Raw genomic sequence first — 22,378 nt, forward strand, 5'->3', positions numbered from 1 at the left:
TGTAATGTGCATGTATAACAACAATGTAAATTAAACCAAAATGATGGACATTCATATTTTACCAACATGGTTTAGTAAAAACTTTTGTACTTGACTAAGCAGGGTTCTGTGATTCAAAAACAATGAGGACAATTTTTTGTGACTCTCTATCGCTACTTAAATTGCCGTTGGTTAAAAATGTAAACAAAAATAACACGGCGCCTACTACAAATCGTATCTTATTTTATTCTGCGAAACAGGCACATAAAGCGCAGGAAAGACATTTTAGTAGATCTTAAAATCTGTGTTTTCTATTACATAAATAAATGTAAAAAAAACCTTGTTATGGAGGATAATATATCGGTTAAATCTTCTCAAGAAGGGAGCATTCCTCCACCTCCGCTCACGATGGAGGAGCTTATGTTGGAATCAACTTTGGAGGACTATCAATCAACATCCAACTTTTATCGACCTATGTCGATATCAGAGCAAAATAATTCCTATAGAAGTTCAAACAATCAGCCAGGACACTCGTTTCAAAATATTCCTGAAACTGTAACGTTGGATTCAAACAGTTTTCGTTCTTTAAATCCAGACAGTTTTCAAACCTTACCAAAAAGGTCGTTTCAAGACAGGTCAAATCCCGCTTCCAGAAGTGGTTCTGCTACTAGATCAAGTCATTTAAATCATCGATTTACCCCCACATTAGAAGAATCTTTAAGCTTTAAACAATTTATAGAATCCCAAAGAAATAGTTCACTTAGCAAGTACTTGCAATCAAACTCACACGAAAGTACCAGAGAAGACTTCAACAATCAATCAAACACTTCTCCAGTTAAATCAGACATAGCTGATTACAGCACAACTGTAATAAGAAGTGATTGGGATGTAACATTGCCTACAAATATTCTGGACAACAATGATAGTAGAGATGATGACACCCCGACAAATTACAACACTAGTCCACAACGTGTAAGTTAGGTTTTATTCAGTTACTTAAATGTAAAAATGCATTGTTTAATTAAGACTTTAAATATAAACATGATAATATATGGCTATGAGTGTTTTACCTATAATTGCAGATTGTTGACTATATCTTAAATGAAGGCATTGTGGTTAAGTTATAACAGTGCTTAATTAGATATTTTTCTTTACTTGGCTTTTAATTTTATGAAAGCTAGCGTTTGGTGTAGTGGTTAGAATACTTGACTTTACAATAAAAGGTAATTGGTTAAATTTCCACTGCTTTTATTTCGTGGTGCTATAGGGTAAAAATAAATAAAAGATAAAAACATATTAATAGGATATTTATTTGACAATATGCCTTATAGTATCCAGAACTGCTAAAGCAAACTCAAGATTGGGTTAAGGTAATAAATGTTATACCATGTTTTAGCTGTAAAGTCGATCTTTTCACATCATGGATAAAGTTATTCAAAAAAATGATATTATTAAAATCTGTTATAACGCAAACATTAATAGGGCAAAATATTATTAAAAGATAATTTTAATATTTAGCCGATTTCCGCCCGATCCAATGCAACATCCGTGACCTTACTCGGAGATGATGCAGAGAGTGATCGGATGAGGAGCAGAGTTACTTCACTGAGAAGCGATAATGCAAGATTAAGGACCCTTGTCACTCAGCTTCGAGATCAACTTTCAAATCAGATGATGGTAAGTTGTTTTATTTTAATTATTCTGTTTAACAATATAAAAAATACTAGTGGGTGGTCATATGTAGTTAAAAAATTTAGTCGTAAAAATTTATCTGAGAAGTTGATTGAGATATTAAAATGTTAATAATCTGAACAAGCTGTTTTTAAAATGAATATTGTGTTATAAAATTTTAGGAAAAATATTGTTTTTGCCATTTGGTAACGTTAAATACAAGTCTTAAACTTGGAACCAAAACTTATGACCACCCATTATGACCACCCACTAACCAAAACTTTGTTACCAAAACTTCTAAATTGACTTTTGCAGTTTTGGATATTTTTGATTATAGTTGCCTATTAATAAACCTGCCAATTACTTTTAAGCTAAGCACCCTTACAGTAATGTTAACATTATCTACTTAACAATTCAGTTCTGTGTGTTTATTGAAATTTTATTAAATCTGTTTAGAATGATGAAAATAGTTCTGTTAAAAGTTCAGCATCAGCGAATGAACTTCAAGAAGAAATTATCTGCCTTAAAGATCAAATTAAAGCAAATGAGAAAACCTTAAGGTATCGGTACTAAGTTTTTACTAGTGTAAAGTATCATTTTTTGTGCAGTATTTTAATATTTATAAACAGGTTATGCACAAACTTAAAAGAATTTAGAGCTCTTTCATGAATTTATTTTTTTTTATATTACAATATTATATCCTGTATTTGATTTATACTAGAATTTTTTATAGATATTAAGATAATTTTTTTTAAGAAATGCTGAGGACCAATTACAATTTAAAGACAAAGTAGTTTCTGACAGAGAACAAATGATTTTACAACTCAAAAATGAACTCACCCATTCAAGATCACTATTAAAAGAATTCAACAAAAGAACAAATCTGTAAGAATAAGCTAAAATATGCAATATGTATTTATATATATAATGAAGTTTAGTGAACGATATAAATGTATGTTTAATTTATAAGCCTACAAAATAAATAAAACTGTCATTTGTAGTGTGTGGGTATTTATCGCAGGCGAATATTTTTTGAGAGTTGCAATCATTTTACAACAGTTAAGATGCTGACTGTAGGGTGTGCTATCAACTAGTATTTATTCCTGCCTAAAGCAACTCCAGACTGGGCCAGGACAATGAATGTATTATAACACTAAATTTCTAAAGTTTTAATTTATTATACCTAGGGCAAATAAATTGTATAAAAAATTTTACAGTGCCGAAAAAACTAAAGAAAAACTGAGCCAAGACAAAGCTCAACTAACCAAAAGCTTAAGAGAAGTTCAAAATTTTATGAGTTTTAAACTCGATGAGTCACAAAAGAGACTAGAACATGACTTGGTAAAAGTAATGACCGAAAGACAAGCGATGACGGAGCAGTCAGAAAAACTGGCAATGGAAAACAATAAGCTACAAGAACAACTAATGTAAATTAATTTTTTAATAACATTAGGAATTAATTGAACTGTATTTTGCCTAGGCAGATTTTATTTATTTATTAGTTTTTTTTTAATTCAAATTTTTGCAACCTTTTTTTGATATTAATTTTTAAAACATATTTTAAATTTCATTTTGGTTTGTATATGTTGTAAAATGGTGTAACACACTGGGTTTCACAACATTATTGACTTGACTTTTACTGCTTTTTCACAAACATTATTGACTTGACTTTTACCCATATTGTAGCGCCCTTGAGTAAGGTGCTATAAACATTATAAAATCCTGCCTAGCTTAAAACCAATAAGCAGGTTAATCATTTGGCAATATGCCTAATATTATCTTAAAAACTCAACTTAGGAGTAGGTCAGGGTAACATATGCTTTTTTGTAAAGTTGGCCCTCCCACATTAAGGATAAGTTATACAAAAAATATCACATATACATTTTTTTTAACCTTTTTTTAAAAAGTTATTTAATATCTGTGTTTATTAAATACAGGGGAACAAATCAAAGGCTACAGTTGCTGGAGAGTAAACACCGACTTAAAGCTAAAGAAGAAAGCAAAGCTAAAAATCAAGCTGAGGAAAAAATAAGCGAGCTCAATTTAAATGTAGAAGAAAAACAACAAACTTTAAAAGTAAAAATTTAAAGAATTACTTAGGGCTTAAATATTTTAAAGAATTTTTATAATAGATAATTAGAAATAATAATGTAATATCTTTTTTTTAATGATTTTTAAGAAGTTTAGTTTCTTTAAATTTAATTTAAATTTATGACTCATGCTGTAATGTAAAGGTTTTATATAAAAGGGTTTAAATGTAGGGGGTTCATATAAAGGAGTTTAAATGTAAAGGATTAAAATGTTACAGATTAGGGGGGTTTAAATGTAAGGGGTTCCGATGAAGGGGGTTTATATGTAAAAGGTACATTAAAAGGGAGTTTAATGGCCTTACATTTAAAAAAAAACTAGGTAATTTATATGATTGTTTCCCAATCATTAATTTTATTTTATTTTTTTAGAAATACACAAAAGAAGTTTCGATACTCCGAGACCAAAGAGAGAAACTTCAATGTCAGGTTAACGAACTGGAAGATTTAAACGAATGTCAACGTGATCGGTTACTCTCCTCTCAAAAAGAAAACGAAACAGCTAAATCACAAATCGAACTTTTGCAAGCAAAAATTAATCAACTCAAAAACGAGGTAAGTTACCAGTTTTTAGAAAAAACAATTGTTCTATTTACAGACTGCATTTATTTTTTTGTATATCATCATAACTCGCAACTAATTTTTCTTTATAATATTTTGAACGTGCACAACAAACGGTGGTTTTTATTTTAAAGGTTTTTAATTTGGATATATACATTTTTATTTATTTCTAGAATGCACTGGACAGTATAGATCAACCCTCAACACAGAAAAATATATTATCTGATAGGACAAATAACACAAATCAGGGTATTTAAACTAAACAACAATCAAAATCATCTTTAGGCATTTTTTATTAAAAAAATATACTAGCAAGAATCTCATTTATATCTAAATATAAATAATATGTTTTTCAAAACTTATTTTTTGCAACTGTCGACAGGTGTACTTTTACTTTTCTTTAATTTTTTTTTGTTTTAAAAAAATGTATTATCCCAAAGCAGTTTAAAATTTAGCTAATACACGTTTTTATATAGGCTATTTATGTAAAATTAATTTATATTATAGGCTCATCAGGACTAACACCATTATTAATATCTCCCCGTAAACACAAGGCAGCAATTGCGGAGCTTAACATGAAACTTGCATCAAAAGAATCACATATTAAAAGATTGGAGGTAACTTTTTTTTATATGTTTTTGTTGAAATAGCTTTGGGTAATTAGGTGTTCAAATAAATATACCAAATGTAACAAAAAAAATAAAAATTTTTTTTTTTTTTTTGTAAAAATTGTTTTTATAATTGCTTTTTGTTTAAAATTGCGAGCAATAAACTTTTTAATGTTGGTATTTTTATAGAAATATTCTATATATAATTGGGCTTATATATAACCGACAGCGTGGCGTAGTGGTAAGAACACTTGCTACACCACACATGAGGTCGTGGGTTCAATCCCCACTGATCTCATGCTGTGGCGCCCTTGAGTAAGGCGCTATAAACGGTACGAACTCCTGCTGAGCCAGCACTTGATCAGCAGCATAATTACTGGGCCATTGTAATCTATAATATCCCAAACTGCCACAGGAAACTCGAGACTGGGTCAGAGTAATTGATGTTACTCTATGTTTAAGTCGCGCAATCGACTTTTCCACATTGAGGATAAAGATATATACAAAAAAAAATATGTACATGTCGAATTTATAGGGCTTTAAAATAAATTATTGCAGGCATATATGAGTTAGAGTTGTGACTAATATGACAATTAAAATAGGTTCATAGAATCGATTAAATTTAAACATTTTGTTTTATTTTAGTCACGAATTTGTAACTACGCTGAAGAAGCAGAAAAATTGGAAGGAATAAGAGGAGAATTAATGGTGGTTGTGGAAAAATCTAGAGCTGGTGAGATTCTAAGTTCTGACTTTCCCAATTTAAATAAGTGCAATTGTGTTTTTATATTTTTAATTTTTTATCTGAATATTATTACTTTATGTTGCAAAATTAATAATTCAATGTTTTTATTAACAACAATTTTAGTAAGATTTGATAAATATCTTTATCCTCGATGTTGAAAGGTCAACTTTACAACTTAAACACAGGGCTACATTTTCACCTTAGGGTTGTATTGTTATGAAGTATATTTTATTTTTAACTATTTCCCATTCAATTTTTTTTTTAATATTTTGCTTGTAATATAAATTATTCTAAAGGTGAAAGAAGAGCAAATGAGTTAGAAGATATCGTTCATTTACTTGAAGATGAGAAGAATAAATTTCTAAAAACTGTAAGAAGATATAAAAAAATCATAATTAATTAGCCTAAATTATATTAATTTATCTAAATTAATTAATTTCAAACGTTCTAAGTATTGCTTTTATGATAAAAGTACTATTACTGCTCTTTTTTACGATTGACATTGAAGCAGTGGGGAAAAACCTAAATTTTGGTGTAGTAGTAGTAATAAAACATGAAGTCATAGGTTTAATCCTAACTGCTTTTATGTTGTAGCTTCCTTAAAAAATACATTATAAACAGTACAAACCTTGCTAAGCCCAAAACTATGTGATTAATCACCGGTTAATATGATCAATTAATAAATACAAAAAAATTCAATTAATCAATTAATAAATACAAAAAAAAAGAACTCAAACCTTAAGTCCTTTGGGCCACACTACCTTATTAAAGAATAACTTTGTTATTAGATTAATGAACTAGAAGACAACTACCATGACAAACAAGCTGAATGTGAAAGTTTGGAGATCAGACTTAAAGAAAGAACTGAAGTTTTATCCAAACAACAAGTTAATAGAATTCTATATAATTATAAAGGCTACAACCTTCTAACTTAACACTTGATCTTTCAACATGAGGTCATTGGTTTGATTTCATGAGTAAAGCGCTATAAGTAGTATGAAATACAGTCCAGCCCAAAACCAAACGGCAAATTAATTATCTCCCAAACTCTTTAATAATATCTAAAATTGCCAAAGAGAACTCGAGACTGAGTTGGGGCAACGAATATTAACGAATGTTAAGGCTTTAAAGTTGACCTTTCTTCATCTGGTATAAAAATATCCAAAAAAATTGTCTTTTAGTTGTTGTGTTTAGCAAATGTATATTTTAAAAAGGCTTTCTTTTAAAATGCCTAGATGATTAATTGGCAGAAATGTATTTATTTTTTTAGTTGGAAATAGAGGACAAGAGCCGAAGTCATTCAGAACTGAAAGCTTTTTCTGATAAACACAAATCAGACTTTATACAACTTAATATGGAGTATACAGCAAAGGTATTTAATTAAATATTTTATTTTGGAAATTATTTTTGAGTTGTTATTTTTTTGCAATAAAAATGCAATTTACTAAATAAGTAATAATTTTAAGTCAAAACTTGTTAATATTTAGAGACAAATTTTTTTTTTAATTACAATTTTTTAATATAATTGTTATTATTTATATTCTCAGATAAAAGAAAATGAAAAATTATCACAAAAATGTGGTAAACTTGAATCAGAATTAAACGAAAAATCAGAAATATTAGAGAAGGCAACAGAATGGGCAAGTGAACAAAATTCGCAACTTCAAAATGAAAACAAAAAACTAAAGAAAATTCACAAAGAACAAACATCAAATCTAACTCAACAAATTGAACAGGTTTAAAGAAAACAATTATTTCGGTATTGTACATTGTGTTGGTTGCTGGGGTTCACTACATAGGGTCCTGGGTTCGATTCTTGCTGCTTCTTTGTTGAAGTGCCCTTGAAAAAGGTCCTTTTAATGGTTTAAACTTCTGTTAAACCAAAAAATTATTGGGCAAGTATATACAATAATTTGTCTAACTGCTAAAGTCAACTCAGGACTGGGTCTGGGTAACTAGCGTTACTCTATATTAAGGCTGTAAAATCTGCTTTCTTAAATCGATGAAAAAATTGACTCAAAAAATTAATAACACTTTATTTTATTAATTACTTTTTATTTTCTAGTGTATAAAAATTATATATCTATATATATATATATATATTATTATTATTATTATTTGGTATTTCTTTAGGTTTTTATAGTCATCATTTTTAAAATTTTACTGAAAATTTTACATTTAAATTTTAAATTATTTTTAGATGCAAGAAGAGCGAGACCAATGTAAATGTCAAGTCACTAACCTACGCCAGCAAGTCACTCACTTAAATGATGTTGTTGTTGCTAATAGCAACCAAGTTCAACAACTCGAGGATGAGCTGTCGAGGAATCAGTCTGAGGAAGTCTTGAAAAATAAAATTCACGAGGAAGCATTAAAAGCATTGGAGGAAAAGGTGGGTTAAAATAATTTGGTTAAAATTTTACTAATTTGTAGCATGTTACTTTTTTATTTTTATAGAGGGTCATTAATTTTCTTATGATAACACCCCTAAATAAAATGATTTTTTGTTGTTTATTTTTGATGCAGACTTCACAACTTAAACATAGTATAACATTTGTTATCTCGATTCAGTTTTAAGTTGACTTTTAACATTGCTGGTGATATTGCCATTTTGTCAACCTGTTTTTTGTTTTAATTGCAATACTCAAAGTTGCTTTAAAAGTAGCGGGGATTGAACCCAGAACCTCATGCAGTAAAACCAAGTGTCTTAAAAATGAGACTGTGCTTCCAGTTTTTAGGTCGTCTTAGTTAAAACCCTCATTCATCAAAAATAATTACAAAACTAATTAAACCTACATATGCTTTTTGGTCTTTCCTAAACAATTGTTTTTTTCTTAGTCTCAAAACAGTCAGATGCAAGTGTCCTCACTTGAGCAAGCACTTGCCCAATGTAAAGATGAACTCGGTGTTTATGTTGAACAACTACATGGTACTCAATCTAATTATCAACACAACTTAAATCTTAAACATGACCAGGTTAATAAGTTTCATATTTTTTTATTCTAATTGTGGAAAGATTGTCTATACACAATATAAAGCAGCATTTGTTACCAAGTTTTGATTTAAATTTACTCGTTTTTATTTTTTTATGTGTTGCCTGATTGGTGGCAAACTTTGACAGTTTTTAGGCTGATCCAAGAACTTTATTGGAAATCGAATCTAAGACTTTATGTTAATTTAAATGCAGGCTCTAATGGGAATCAAACCCAGGACCTTTTGTTAAATTAAAGCTAGTAGGGCCCTACCTCATGTGAAATTAAACTGAAGACTTATGTTAAATCCAACTCAGGACCTTATGTGGAATTGTACCAAGAACCTTTTGCGGAATTAAACCTATTAAACCTAAGACTTTTAGTACTGCGCTTCAATAGATTATACAATTTTATAGGAAAAAATGTGGTGTGCTTAATATGCCGGTTGCTAACATTTGTTGTCTTATTTATTCAAAACAACTCTTTTTTTTAGATTTCCAAACTTGAAACTGAATTGAAATTGGTTCGTAGTTCTCTGGACGACGAAACCAAACACGTGAGCGACCTGGAGGGGGCGCTAGAGGATCGTCACAAGATATTGGAAGGTTCTTCAGCAAGAATCGCTGATTTAGAAGAAAGCCAAAGTTCGCTCCAATCACAAGTAATATTTCTTTTTTTTTTCTTGATTTAACGAATTATTGTTATAATACCTTATTATGCACGAAAATGCCATTTAACTGACAATGACATTTTATATTAGCCCACTTTCTATTCTAACCCTTCTCTGGTATATGTTCTTTAGTTAAAAAAAAATTAAGTCACTTGTGCTTAACGGTTTTCAGAAAAACTCTTGTACTCTATGGTCTTTGCTAATTCTCTCTCGTATTTTACGATCCTAATTTTTTTCGAAAACTGTAAAATACTAGTGATTCAATTTTTTAGATCTGAATTTTGGTAAAAAGTCGTTTTTGAAATTTTAGCTTTTAGAAATATGTCTATGGAATATGGCAATATGCTTGGTCTCTATTTTAAACCTAATTTCGGGCCTTCTTTTTTGGATATAAATAACATGTTGCTTAGAAACAGTAGTTAAACGCGTATAAAGATATTGTTAATCACTTATTTAAGTTTAACAACTTAAATAAACCTAATGTTAACTTTTAGTTATCCAAAACCGAACAACAACAATTACGCGAACGAACCCAATTTCAAAATTTGATTGAAGGAATGCAGGGAAAATTAAAAGTCGCTTGTCAGGAACTAGATGCTAAAAATCATCAATTTTCTCAACTCAATCAAGCTTTAAAGTAAGTCTAAAACGAGTTGGTTGTATGTTGGCGTGTTTAAGTACGCTTGTATCGTGTTGTGTTAATACGATGATCTTGCTTTACAAATACGAAAGGCTTTGTATGTAAGAAAATTAGCGACGTGGTGTAGTGGTTAAAACACCTGGCTTTATAACATAAGGTCATGGGTTCGATTCTTACTGTTTTAAGGTCGCTGAGGTAGGCGCTATAAACGGTACAAATTCTTGTTAAACCCAAAGTTAATTGATTACCTGACAAAACTGAAAAATGTTATATTGCGACTTAAAGGTTAAAATGTGTATGAAAGAATAAAATTTTAATAAAATAATATTTACAAAGTTTAAACTTCTTTTAATAAACTCACCTTATAAAAATATAAGTTTTAACAACGCCAACCGCCGTGACATTATAATGTGGAGTTTGTTTTTCTGAAACAATGTTTTTATGTTAAAACAATGCTAAGGCTCGTACACCTGTATTTTAGTAATGTTCTTTTCATGGTCATAAAGCGTTACGCTTTATTTTTGAATTTCATTTATTGTTAAAAAATTTTTTAAATCAAATTGTTTAAGTTACTTTAAAAAATATTTACTTTAAAAATTTAATTCGTATTTTAATCGCCAAAAAAAATAAATAGTTAATTTTTTTCCAAACCGTATTTTTAGGCAAGTCGAGGCTGATTTCAAAGAATGTAAAGTCGAATTATCATCTGTGGAGCGCCATCTTCTGGAATTACAAGCTGAAAACGAGGATAAATCAAAGAATTTGGATCGGGCGCAATTCGAATGGAAGGAAATGAAATTAAAATTAGACACAAAAATTGAACAAGGTAATTTTTATTTGTTAAAATAACGGATAAAAAAATATGAAAAAATTAATAAAAAAAGGCGACGTTTTTCATGTAATGTTAGTATAAAGTAGTTTTCTTTGCTTTTTAGTTTTCTGCCTTTTTTTACCCTTATTTTTTACGTTTTTTTCTACTCTTTGATTTCAGCCTGTTATTTTCGGTACCTATAAAATGCACAAGTTTAAAACGCATATATTATTAAATGTATTTTAAATGGGCAAGGGTTGGGGTTAAGGTTTAATCCAATCCTTTTGTTCTATACGATCTAGTTTATCTGATAGGTTATTAATAGGAATTAAAAAGCAAATGGAATTATATTTCTTATAAACTTTACCAGTACCTTATATTTGTAAGGGCAACTCATAGGTTATATTAGTACAAAAAGTTTGTAAAATATTCCAGCCAAAAAATAAATGTTTATTAGTTTATCCATGTTCGTCCTAATTAATTCCTGTAACTATAATGTTTTTATATAATTCTACATATATTTAAATCGTGTATCTTATGTATTACTGATAACGTTAACATCGTGTTTTTATGTAAAAAATTGTTTGAAGTATTTTTAAATGTCAATCAAAGTAAAAGTAACGAATTTTAACATTAGTTTATTTGTAAAAAAATGTTAAATCATTTTTTTAATATTTCAAATTATTTTTACTGTCTCAACCCTTTATTATAATTATTTATTCTTGATGTGGAAACGACGACTTTACAGCCTAAACATAAGATATAATTTGTTATCCTGACCAAGTTTTGATATGACTTTGACAGTTTTTAATATTATTGGTATTGTCTTATATAATTAACCTGCTAATTTGTTTAACTTATTCAAGCGCACTACAACATGGAATCAGTGGGAATCGAACTCAGGACCTAATGAAGTAAAACTAAATGTTTTAACTACTACACCACGCTGCCAATGATATTCCGCCTTTTTTAAATTGTTTATTTTATTTTTAGTTGCAAAATTAGAAGAAAATTTGCAGTCTAAAGATCGTGAATTGAACAAAATAAACGAAAGAAATTTAAATTTGGAAACTGAAGTTTCAAAACTTGCGAGTCAAGCTGAGGTAAAAGTGCCTTACAATTTTTTTATAATTACTAGAAATTCGTGATTTTATTACATAATTCATTATTTAAATATTTAATGCTATAAACCTTTTATATATACTTATTTTAATTTATTAAGAATATTAGAAGGTCAACTTTAAGCCTAAAACATAGAGTAACATTTGTTACTCCGACCCAGTTTCGAGTTGACTTTAAAAGTTTGGGATATTATAAATTATAATTGCCCGATAAATATTAAGTATTGACTTAGCAAGAGTGTATACTGTTAACAGGGCCTTTTTTAGGGGCACTACAGCATAAAAGCAGTAGGAATCTAACCCAGGACCTCCTATAGTAAAGCCAAGTGGTTTACCAGTTTATTATGCCGTATGTTACCATGTTTATATTGATATCTTTATTTAAATGATATTTTACATTATAGGACGTCTACCAACATAATAACCAACTACAAACCTTCACACAACAACGTAACCAACAAATCCAGGACAAGGACCACGAACTACGAACCCTCAAAGAACAAATATCGTAAGTTAATTAATTTTGATTGACAGGGTTGATAAGAAAGGCGCTAAGACTTGGTTAATAATGCATTTTGTATATGGTATATATTTTTAAAGTTATTTTAAATGTAGCATATTTATATAAGGTATTGTTGTACTTTTACCGTTGCCAAGTTTTTGTCTATAGATAAAATGATTTATTATATAGCGGTTCGGCCTATATTTATTTGTCTTTTTTAATATTAATGAGAATTTTATAAATAGTTGGTCTTTGTTTTATAAACGGTTTTATTTAGGAAAACATTTTGTTAAAAATAGAGGTTTAAATTTACAAAGGCTGCGATATATAATAGGTTACCCGTTTTGGAAAAGTCAAAAATAAAAAGGGAAATTGAAATTAAAAATTATTTATATATTTTTATTGGTTAACTTATAACATTCTGATTTTTAAAATCTTTTTTTAAGTAATTTGTTTTTATTTTTTTAAATACTTTTTCAAGTAAATTATTTATATTTTTTTGAATATTTTTTAAGTAAGTTTTTTTTTTTTTTAATTTTAAAATTATTTTTTAAGTAAGTTATAATTGTTTCATTTTTAAATTAAAATTTTTTTAAATAAATTAATTTTTTTTTTTAATTTTGAAATTTTCCATAAACCATGCCATCACACACAAGTATATATCAGCATTTTTCATATAACATACTTATATCTAATCCAGGCAATTTTAACAACTTAGCTAAACGTGTTTCATAAGTTGTCAACATTTTAACGACATCTTTCCACTTAATTCAGCTATAAGAGATTAAAAACACAAATACTCGCTTGTTTAAACTCATTTAAAACAGAGTTAAACACATAAAGAGGCTAGTGTACAAAATCTCCGATTTCCGAAATATGTTTGTTAATGATTTATCGGATATTTGATAAGTAAAAAAAAATTTTTTTTTTTTTTTTTAATTTAGGATTTTACGAAAATGTATCGAAACTTAAAAAAAAAAAAAAATTTAATATAATAAATATTTGAATGCTAGCTATGGACAACTGTTCAAAAGTTATAATAATTTTTTTTTTATTTTTATTACAAAAACTGTACTAACATATAACGGTACCGTGTTTTACATTTTAAATCATTTTTTTAGGTTTTTTACCATAATAAAGTAATAAAATGATTAAGAATCAATTTTTTAAATTTAAAATATGCCATAAATGATAATGTATAATATAACATAGTTATCAAACCGAGCAATGCAAAAATTATATGCAAAAAAAACATTAAACACATAAATAAGCACTTACAATAAACAGGTTTTACATCGTGTTTCGTTACTCGAATGCCTTGTAATAGTAAAACTAAGTAATAAAAGTGCCCACATTTGCAAGCTTAATACCATGTCGCTTAGGGCACCAACATTTCGTCCGTTAACCCTCCTTTATTAAAGTTACAAGTCCTCCTACCTGTATTACCAGCATATTTACAAGCTTCGTATTTCCGTATAAAGGGCCGCTTTATTTTTGCTAAGTCGTCAGGGCCCAAACGCGTGGGTTTGTAGGTCCGTTGTGATAAGCACTGACTTGAGTTAAGTCAGCGTGACGAGTTAAGTTTATAAATTGAAGGATTGGGGTAGGGTGTCGCATAGTTGTCAGTTTGTCGTTTTGGTTGGCGGCATCTTATCAGAAGGAAAAAATTTTAATTTCTGGGAATTTTATTTTTCAAGGTTTGTAAAATTTAACGGCATAGTTATGTACCTTTATTTTAGTTCGTCCGAATAAAAAATTGATAATGACTTTTTGTGCGAAGTAAGGTTAAAATCTTAACCTTATAACATATCGTCGTTAAGCATTTACATACGAAACTGCTAATTATATAATATGAGTGGGCATATTAGTTTTAAGGTTATTTATAACACGCCACATCGCTCTATAATTATACTAACGACATATTCATTGTCTACGTTATTTTCAAGTTATATTATTGAACGACGTTGTTAGGCTATATCAGTTAGTGATAGACAGAACCGCTTATTGGAATTCTGAATTGTTTGGGATACAGTTTATTGAATTTCTAGGAAATTAAGGCGTTAAATAACTTAAATTTTGCTAAATCTGTTGTAAGCTGTTGCGTAATTTGCCGATTTTTTTTTTCAATTTTTTGCAACGTTTTAAGAATTTGTTTTAAACCTATAGTCACGTGATTTAAACGGGGGGTTTCTAGAAAATTTATGTAAAATAGGGGGCGTTTCTAAGGTATTTGTACAAAATACATAGCAGTTAGTTTTTGGAGAATAATTCTCGAACTTTAACAAACTTTTTTAGGGGGGAACTATTTTTAAATTTTTTTTTTTGGGAGGGCGGATATTTTTTTTGTTTTTAATTTTAAGTTGATTTTCAGGAGTCTCCAGTCACGTGATAGGAAAAAAGATGACGAAATTAGGGAGTTGGAAAGAGCGTTGGAAGAGAGACAGTGGGCACTTCAGCAAAGAGCGAATCAGGTACAAAAATTATTTTATTTAAAGAAAAAAAAAATATTTTTTTTAAAAATCATAATTTTTTCAAGTAATTTTTTATTTTTATTTACTATTGTTTCATTTTTTTAATAATTATTAAATTTAATTTTTTATATTAAAATTAATCTTAATTTTTTTTTCATAAATTTATTTTTGAAATATGTTACATATAAACTAATATTACCTAGATGTTAAATTAACAATTGCAAATTTTAAATAATTTTTTAATTTAATTTATTTTTTTTATATTTTAGTTACATCAACTAGGAACTCAGTTAAAACAATTTCAAGATGATGTTGGGAGAAGAAATGAGGAATTAGAATGTGAAGTTTGTGAAACTAAGAGGGAACTTAAAGAAAGAAATAGTCAGGTAAAAAAATAAAATGTAATTTTCAATTTAAAAAAAAGTTTTTTCGTATTAAAATTAAAAAAAATGTTTTCCTTATTGTAATTTTTTTATTTTTATGATTTTTTGATTTTGTACATTTTTAGTTTACTAAAAAAAACTTTTTTACGAATTGTTTACCATTTTTTTAATTTTTCAGGTCTCTCAACTGGATGAGCAACTATCTTCAATGCGTTCGGACGTCAGGGAGGTGAAGCAGTTATTGGAAGAGCAGGATCAGAACAACAAACGTTTAGGGAGGGAAATTCAACAGCGCGACAGTCGAATCGAAGACCTGGAAAAAGTAAAATGAAAGATTTATTTTTTTGAAAAAAAAAAGAAAATTAATAAATTTTTTGACGTCATTGCAGACTATTAATGCGGAACGAAGGTCACGTGAGGAGCGGCATAGAACTTGCATTGAGACCTCGCAGGAGTTAAGATTAACGAGGGAAGCCGAACAAAATGTTCACAAACAATTAAAAGTAAAATTTTTCAAATTTGCTTTTTTATTTTAGACTTTTGTTTTTTTTTTTTAGTTTTAAGTTTCTGTATTTTTATAGGAAAATTTGATCGACTTTTAGGGTTTTAATAATTGTTTTGCATTTTTTTTAAATCCTAAAAATAAATTTGTTTTAAGTTTAGTTTAAAAAATTTTTTTTTGTCCAAACTAATATAACTTTTAAATGTTTTACTATTTTTTCAAGGAGTGCCAACGTGAGATAATGAGGTTGAACAGAGAACAACAACAATATATCAACGATCTTGATGATATGGAGATGAATAGCAGAGAAAAGGTAAGTTAAAAAAATTAAAAATATTAATAAATTCTTTTTTTAACAAAAATGTTACATAAAAAACACATGTTTAAAAATAAAAAAAAACAGATAAGTTAAAATTCAAAAAAATTCACAGAAAAAATATAAAAAAAAATTATTTTAACAAAAATTTAAAAAAAAATCTTAAACTTTAACGATGTTAGCCTCCAACAAGTTGTACGTCACAATGATTTATGACGTCACAGGATGTTTGACTTGTTGTGGGTTAACAGTCGAACTGCCAACACTACAATTCTTCTTCAAAAGTTTATTTAAAAAGTCCTAAGCTGTAATAATTTTAAATTAAAACTATTTCTTTCCTCCATTTTAGGTAAAAACTTGTTACCAAAATAGAAAAAAATCATTAAAAATAAAATTAAATTCAAAAAAGACTTATTTTATAAAAAATTTGCATATCGTGTTTAGTAGGCGCGATCAAATAACTCGAGGTACGATCATCCTGCTTGTCGTTTGCACAGTCCTGGGTGTTTGGTGTTACTAATGCAAATTTCAGGTCATCAGTAACACGAATACGTCCTGGGCGGTCAAGCGGGCTTTCTACGTCATTCTGCGGCATATTAATGACGTCATAACTAATACGTCATCACTTAAATTATAAATGTATGTTGGTAATTTGTTCTTCCGCTTACTTAAGCTTTGTTATTTCAACCTAAACAAATTTACAACCCTTTACCTGCCAAACGTGGGCAACACTTATAAGCTTTGTGGTTAAAGGGTTCCGTATTGTTTTAACACAGGACGAGCGGTTAAATAAGCTGACGAAACAAGTAAACGCTATCTCGAGCGACAAGGTGAAGATTGAATCACAATATAGAGACGAACTTGAACGAACGCAGAGGGATGTGCAGAAGATACAACAACAATGTAGTGACGAAGTAAATTTAAATTAGTTTATTTATTTATAAATTTTATTCTACAACAATGTACTCTCTCACATAACCGAAAACTATTTGACTGAATGACCATATTTCGAAAAGTAAAATTTCAAAAACAACATTTACCGAAATTTAAGACTAAATTTTTTATAAGAATTGAAAGGCATTTCCCATAGGGTTGGTTAGAAAGGGGTTAAAAGAAAATGTCTTATTTTCGGTAAAACAGTGTTTTCCGCCAAATTTCCATTCAGTAATATTGCATTTCGGTAATATGTCTTCTTTATCCTAATACGCGTGGTCCATTTTTTCGTATTACTTTAAGGTGTTAGGTTTTGTACTTTTATTGAAGAAGATTGTGCTGTTGGTGCGTGTTTGAGCTATCCGGAAACGCCAAGCTCAAATACGAATAGTGTGGCATTGGTGCGACTCAAACTTAAAACCTTTAGGGTTGTTTTTTGCTTCCATAACCGGTGTTCCAATTTTGCTTTTAAATGTTTCTTTTTTTTAGATCGATTCGCTTATGCGAACCAACGCCGAACTTCTTATTAAAGCAAAAGTCGCATCAGGTGACCAAGAACACGAAATAAATAGCGCCCTCGAGCGGGAAAATGAGTGTCGTGAGCAGATGAAAAAAGGCAACGCCGTGATCGCTGAGGTGGAACGCGAGTTGTTGGCGAGAAAGCACGTGATCGAGGCGGCGAACGACACAATTGTTGTAAAGGTTAAAGAATTGTTTTTTGTTTTATATTTATTTATCCTCGATGTGGGAAGGTTGACTTTGCGACCTGTGGGAAGGTTGACTTTGCGACCATTTTGGGATATTGTAGGTTATAATTGTATAACATTTGAGCTGCTGATTAAGTATCATCTCAGCAGGAGTTTGTTTATAGCACCTTACTTGAAGAAATTGCAGCATAAGAGCAATAGGGATCGAACCCAGGACCTCATGTAGTGACGTCAAGTGTCTTAACCACTACAGATTTCAGTACATTTTATGGTGTTTAATTTTTTTATTTATAGGATGCAGAAATAGCTAGATTGCAAGCCAAACTATCCGGAATGGAACGCGTGGTCGCCATGTCGTCACTTCCCTCTTGTAAGTAAAATGACGTCATTAATATTACATACGTCATCAATTTTTTTTATTTACTGTTTGTTTAGCCCCGGCCAAAATGCCGCCGCCTCAATCGCCAAAAAAGAGAGTGACGTTATCAAAAATTCTCCACGTGCCATCGGTTGGCATTGATGACGTCACGAATGTCCAGAAACCATACAAACCCAACAACACAACGGGTTCAATTTTTACTGGGTTGGATTCGGATGTCGAGTCTATGGCCCCAAGGTAAATTTTTTTTAAATACTAAAAATTAAATATTTTAATAAATTTTTAACTATAATAAAATATTTATTTTAAATTAACAACCTAATATTTATCTGTTACAAAAGCCTAAATCTATTAATTTAATTTTTTAATAATTTTAATATTTTTTTTATTTTAAAGTTTTGTTCCGATTGCTGCTAGCACTAAACGAATTCCAGACAAACCAACCCAAATTGACTCGTCGTCGTTTTTTCTGACGTCATCGCCCAAGCACGATGACGTCACGCTGATGACGAATGGCGAAGATTCACTCTTTAATCGGTAAAAACATTTTTTACTTGAATAATTATTTTTAAAATATTTTTTTATATTTTTTCTTAATACTTTAGGATTTTTGCTGATCAATCTAATATTGAAACAGCGCAACCTAACGACTACTTTGACGGTGGTGGTGTTGCCACTAGTGGCAGTAGAGACACTGATTACGACTTCAACGCCATTTTTGATAATTCGAATCTGAAACCAGAAAGATGGTAAAATTATTTTTTAATAAGTTGTAAAAAAAATTATTTAACATCTTAAAAAATTGTTTTTTTTTTCAGTATGGCAGATTTGCAAGAAAAGTTACGCGCCAGTGAGCAGAGGCGACGTGAAGTGACGTCAAAATTACGGAACCTCAAGAATAACATGACGTAGAATTGACCACGTGACCGTAGAACCTATTATAGTTATATATTATTGCACTGTACTATATGTATTGCATAGAATAATATGTAGTTTTTTTGTAGCAAATAAAAAATGTATACACAACAAAATTGTCATTTAATTAATACACGTGAAAATATATTATCCATTCTATTGTAAATAAAAGAATAACTCACTTTGACAGTTTAATTACTTTACTTCTATTAAATGTATAGATATATTGCCCAGCATATAAACTACCTTTAGGTAATTTTTACCATACTGGCTCTATAATATTATGACAATTTGTTGATTAACTTTAAAATTTTTGATTTAAACATAAATTAAATAACTAGTTTACCTTGTGTACAGCCATACCTTGTTTAAATTTATAAATATAGAAAAAAGCCTTAAATTTAATATAAATAGGGTCAAACGGTTCGCATATAAATATCATATCTTGACCAGTACTTAAAGGCAAGTATTCTGTTTCAAGAACCCTAAATCTTTAATCCTTATGTTCGATATCTCAATACGAGGTCACAAGGTCAAAATAAAAACAAATCAATAATTATTGAAGTATTAAGTGTTGCCAAATGAAGGTGTTCTGATTGTTCCTATGGGAAAATAGGAAAAACGATCGTTATTGGTAATACCAAACATAAAGATAAAATGAGCATACTGCATCAATATATTTATGCTGAACTGTAAAAATAATACCTTTTATAAAACAACATTTTTCAAGATAAAAAATAGCTATCTCGGAACTTGGGCTGACAGATATTTATTATATTTGCTATAATGTTTTAAACAGCAACAACTCATTTTTTTTATATTTACGTATTTTTTTAAATACATCAAAAACAAAAAAGTATAGGCAAACCTTGATTACTTTTATTATAAAAGATCTAAAAAGGATTTTTGTTATCTATAAATTGAGGATACTTTAGTTCAAATGTTGTACTAAATGCCACAAGCAAGTAACAGGTTGCTTTTATATTAAGGCTAGGTTAAACTTTTATTCCAAGGCTGGGTTGGGGCAATATCACGCCGTTTGCTTCAGCATCTCATAGTTAAATTGCGTTTTAGTTTTGAACTGCTTGACTACATGTTTAATTGATTTCGGTTGTTACTGTGTAAAGTAAAGTTATAATACAATATTAGAAATTGTTTTTATACAAAGTTAAATTAGAATGCAATGTAAGGTAATAGGTTCTTGTTCAAATTTATTTTTAATAGTGTTTGTTAGTTAAGCTTAATCTTCAAACTTAGATGTGACAAGTTAAAATTAAAGTATAAATATGTAAGATTAATGATACAAAACAATTCATTAATTAAAAAAAGGGGTTAACCAGAATGTTTTAGGCGTTTTTAGTGTATAGGTAAAACTTGAATACTGTGCTAAATAGTATGCACTCATAGCACCTTAGTATCAGATACATGTGGTTACTATATTTTATTGATGAGTTCACCGACTCTCGGCTAGTTCAAGACGATTATTTACGACTAAATAGCTAGAGAAAAATCTCCGCTTTGAAATTGACAGTGAATCTTGGTTAGTAATCCAAACAACTGTTGTTGTTAAAAGGCTATCGGCCAACTGTTGTTAGTTTTCACTACATTGAGCACATAATCGCTTTACATTGTTCTGTAAACGGACATGATAGCCTACAAAGCTCGGCGGTCCAATCTATCAATGCTCAAGTGTATAGTGCACCAATAGGCTTGCGTCACCTTAGTATTGGGTCACGTGGTCGCAAGGTCAAGTGTTAGCTCGACAGATGTAAAAGATCACTTGTAGTTTATGGTCCTTTAAAAAATATGACCGCTAAAGTAATAAGGTGTGCGAACCGTAAAAGTAACGAGAACAATATCATGAAAAAATATTAACATTAAATATATTATGAATATAAAGTTGGGGTTGTAAGGGTTTTTATATCTTTTTAAAAGACGTTTAAATTATAAGAAATTTGGCAAATGACTAGGTTAAAGTTTGATTTATGAGACGTTTTTTTTTTATTTTCGTGGAATATGTTTATCGCTTTAGCCTGTTTATCGAAGTTTTTCTTCCGCTGAATTTTGAGAAAATGACGGTTAGATTTACTTCAAAATCAGTGTTTTAATGAGTAATCGAAAATTACCAAAAACTGTAACTAGATGTAATTTAATAAACGTAGGCGAAAGTAATTATCAGTTTTATCAATATCAAGTTTCGTCAAATTGGTCGCCTTGCCTAACTAACTCCTTTTTTTGGTCGTGGAACTTTGTTTCAAACCGATATGCTACAACTAAACTGGATTAGATTGCACACTGATAAGAAATAAACGTATTATGTGTCGCTTTAAGTGGTGTAGGCACGCGACTAACTAGTGTAAGTGTAACTTACAAAATTACTAAACAAGACGAGACAGTCTGAAAGCATGTCACTTAACTTGTCAGATCGAAAGTTAACGGATTGCATTTTGTTATTTTAGTAAAATCTTAAGGTAAACAAAACTGATTATATCTGGAAATAACCGGTCTTTGGGTAGTTTTGATGCAAAGTTAAGAAACCGTTTTTACAACACATTTTAAACAAAAAATTCTTTAAAGTTCTCTCATAAATTAATTGTAAAGTTATGCAATTCTTGTTACACTAAACAAAATTTTGAAATTAAAAAAATGCAATGAAGGCAATACATAAACTATATCTATAGACACAATTATATTTTTTATGTAAAGTTTTATGTGCACAATACATCTAAATAGGATGTTAAGGATTAGAATTTGCAATGTACTAATTCTTATTCTTTTTTACATATCAGCGAAAGTGCAAAATTCACGCAATTATACAGGATTAACCTTTGGAAAAATTTCCTTACTTGGAAACCTATTTTTAACAAGTTTAATTAAAAATAAAATCACTATTTTTAACATTCTATATACGGTAGCACATCGTAGAAAAAAAAACATTAAATAACAAAGGCTATTTTAATTACGGAATTCTAGGACAAATAAACAAACAACCAAGTGCTTATAATGAATAATAGAGGGTTGTTATCTTTCTTAAAACAAAAATACCCGTGCATATATTAATAGGTGTGGTCAAAAAACTAGACTGACCATGGCCGAAGTAACATATGGCATGTGCGAAAATCCGTTTCTTTGTTTTAAAACACGTCGCTAAATCACTGTCGGTCGTTATTTTTTTCTCTCTAGCAAAACGATTTCTCTTTCTACGATTTGCGGGTTGGTATAATACACGATTTGAGCATTGTTTAGGTTACATTTTAAGTTAGTGGTTAGTTCGGGAGGTTGTAAATTAGACTTATTTGTTAAGTGTTTTAGTCAATATGTTTAGTATGAAAAATTCGAAATTACTTTTTTCAAAAGATTTTGGAAAAATAATAAAATCATTTTTTAAAATTTTTGTTTAATTAC

General features: G+C 29.3%; 1 protein-coding gene across 1 annotated transcript; it reads left to right on the forward strand.

Annotated features, from left to right (window-relative positions):
• Positions 1–211: 211 nt before the first annotated feature.
• LOC145742083 (uncharacterized) lies at positions 212–19,096 on the forward strand. The gene is made up of 33 exons (XM_082559835.1): positions 212–951; positions 1,498–1,656; positions 2,107–2,210; positions 2,407–2,535; positions 2,868–3,077; positions 3,588–3,726; positions 4,110–4,292; positions 4,472–4,547; positions 4,806–4,915; positions 5,552–5,639; positions 5,948–6,021; positions 6,440–6,538; positions 6,922–7,023; positions 7,199–7,387; positions 7,852–8,043; positions 8,490–8,627; positions 9,117–9,284; positions 9,788–9,930; positions 10,596–10,759; positions 11,738–11,847; positions 12,270–12,373; positions 14,739–14,838; positions 15,108–15,224; positions 15,400–15,543; positions 15,611–15,724; positions 15,947–16,036; positions 16,816–16,953; positions 17,462–17,674; positions 17,974–18,049; positions 18,115–18,295; positions 18,455–18,595; positions 18,664–18,807; positions 18,877–19,096. The coding sequence occupies exons 1-33, from the start codon at positions 325–327 to the stop codon at positions 18,968–18,970; spliced, it is 4,860 nt and encodes a 1,619-aa protein (XP_082415961.1). The 5' UTR covers positions 212–324; the 3' UTR covers positions 18,971–19,096.
• Positions 19,097–22,378: the final 3,282 nt, after the last annotated feature.

This window comes from Corella eumyota, chromosome 2 (genome assembly GCF_963082875.1).
Source record: "Corella eumyota chromosome 2, kaCorEumy4.1, whole genome shotgun sequence".
In the NCBI taxonomy this organism is placed as follows: Eukaryota; Metazoa; Chordata; class Ascidiacea; order Phlebobranchia; family Corellidae; genus Corella; species Corella eumyota.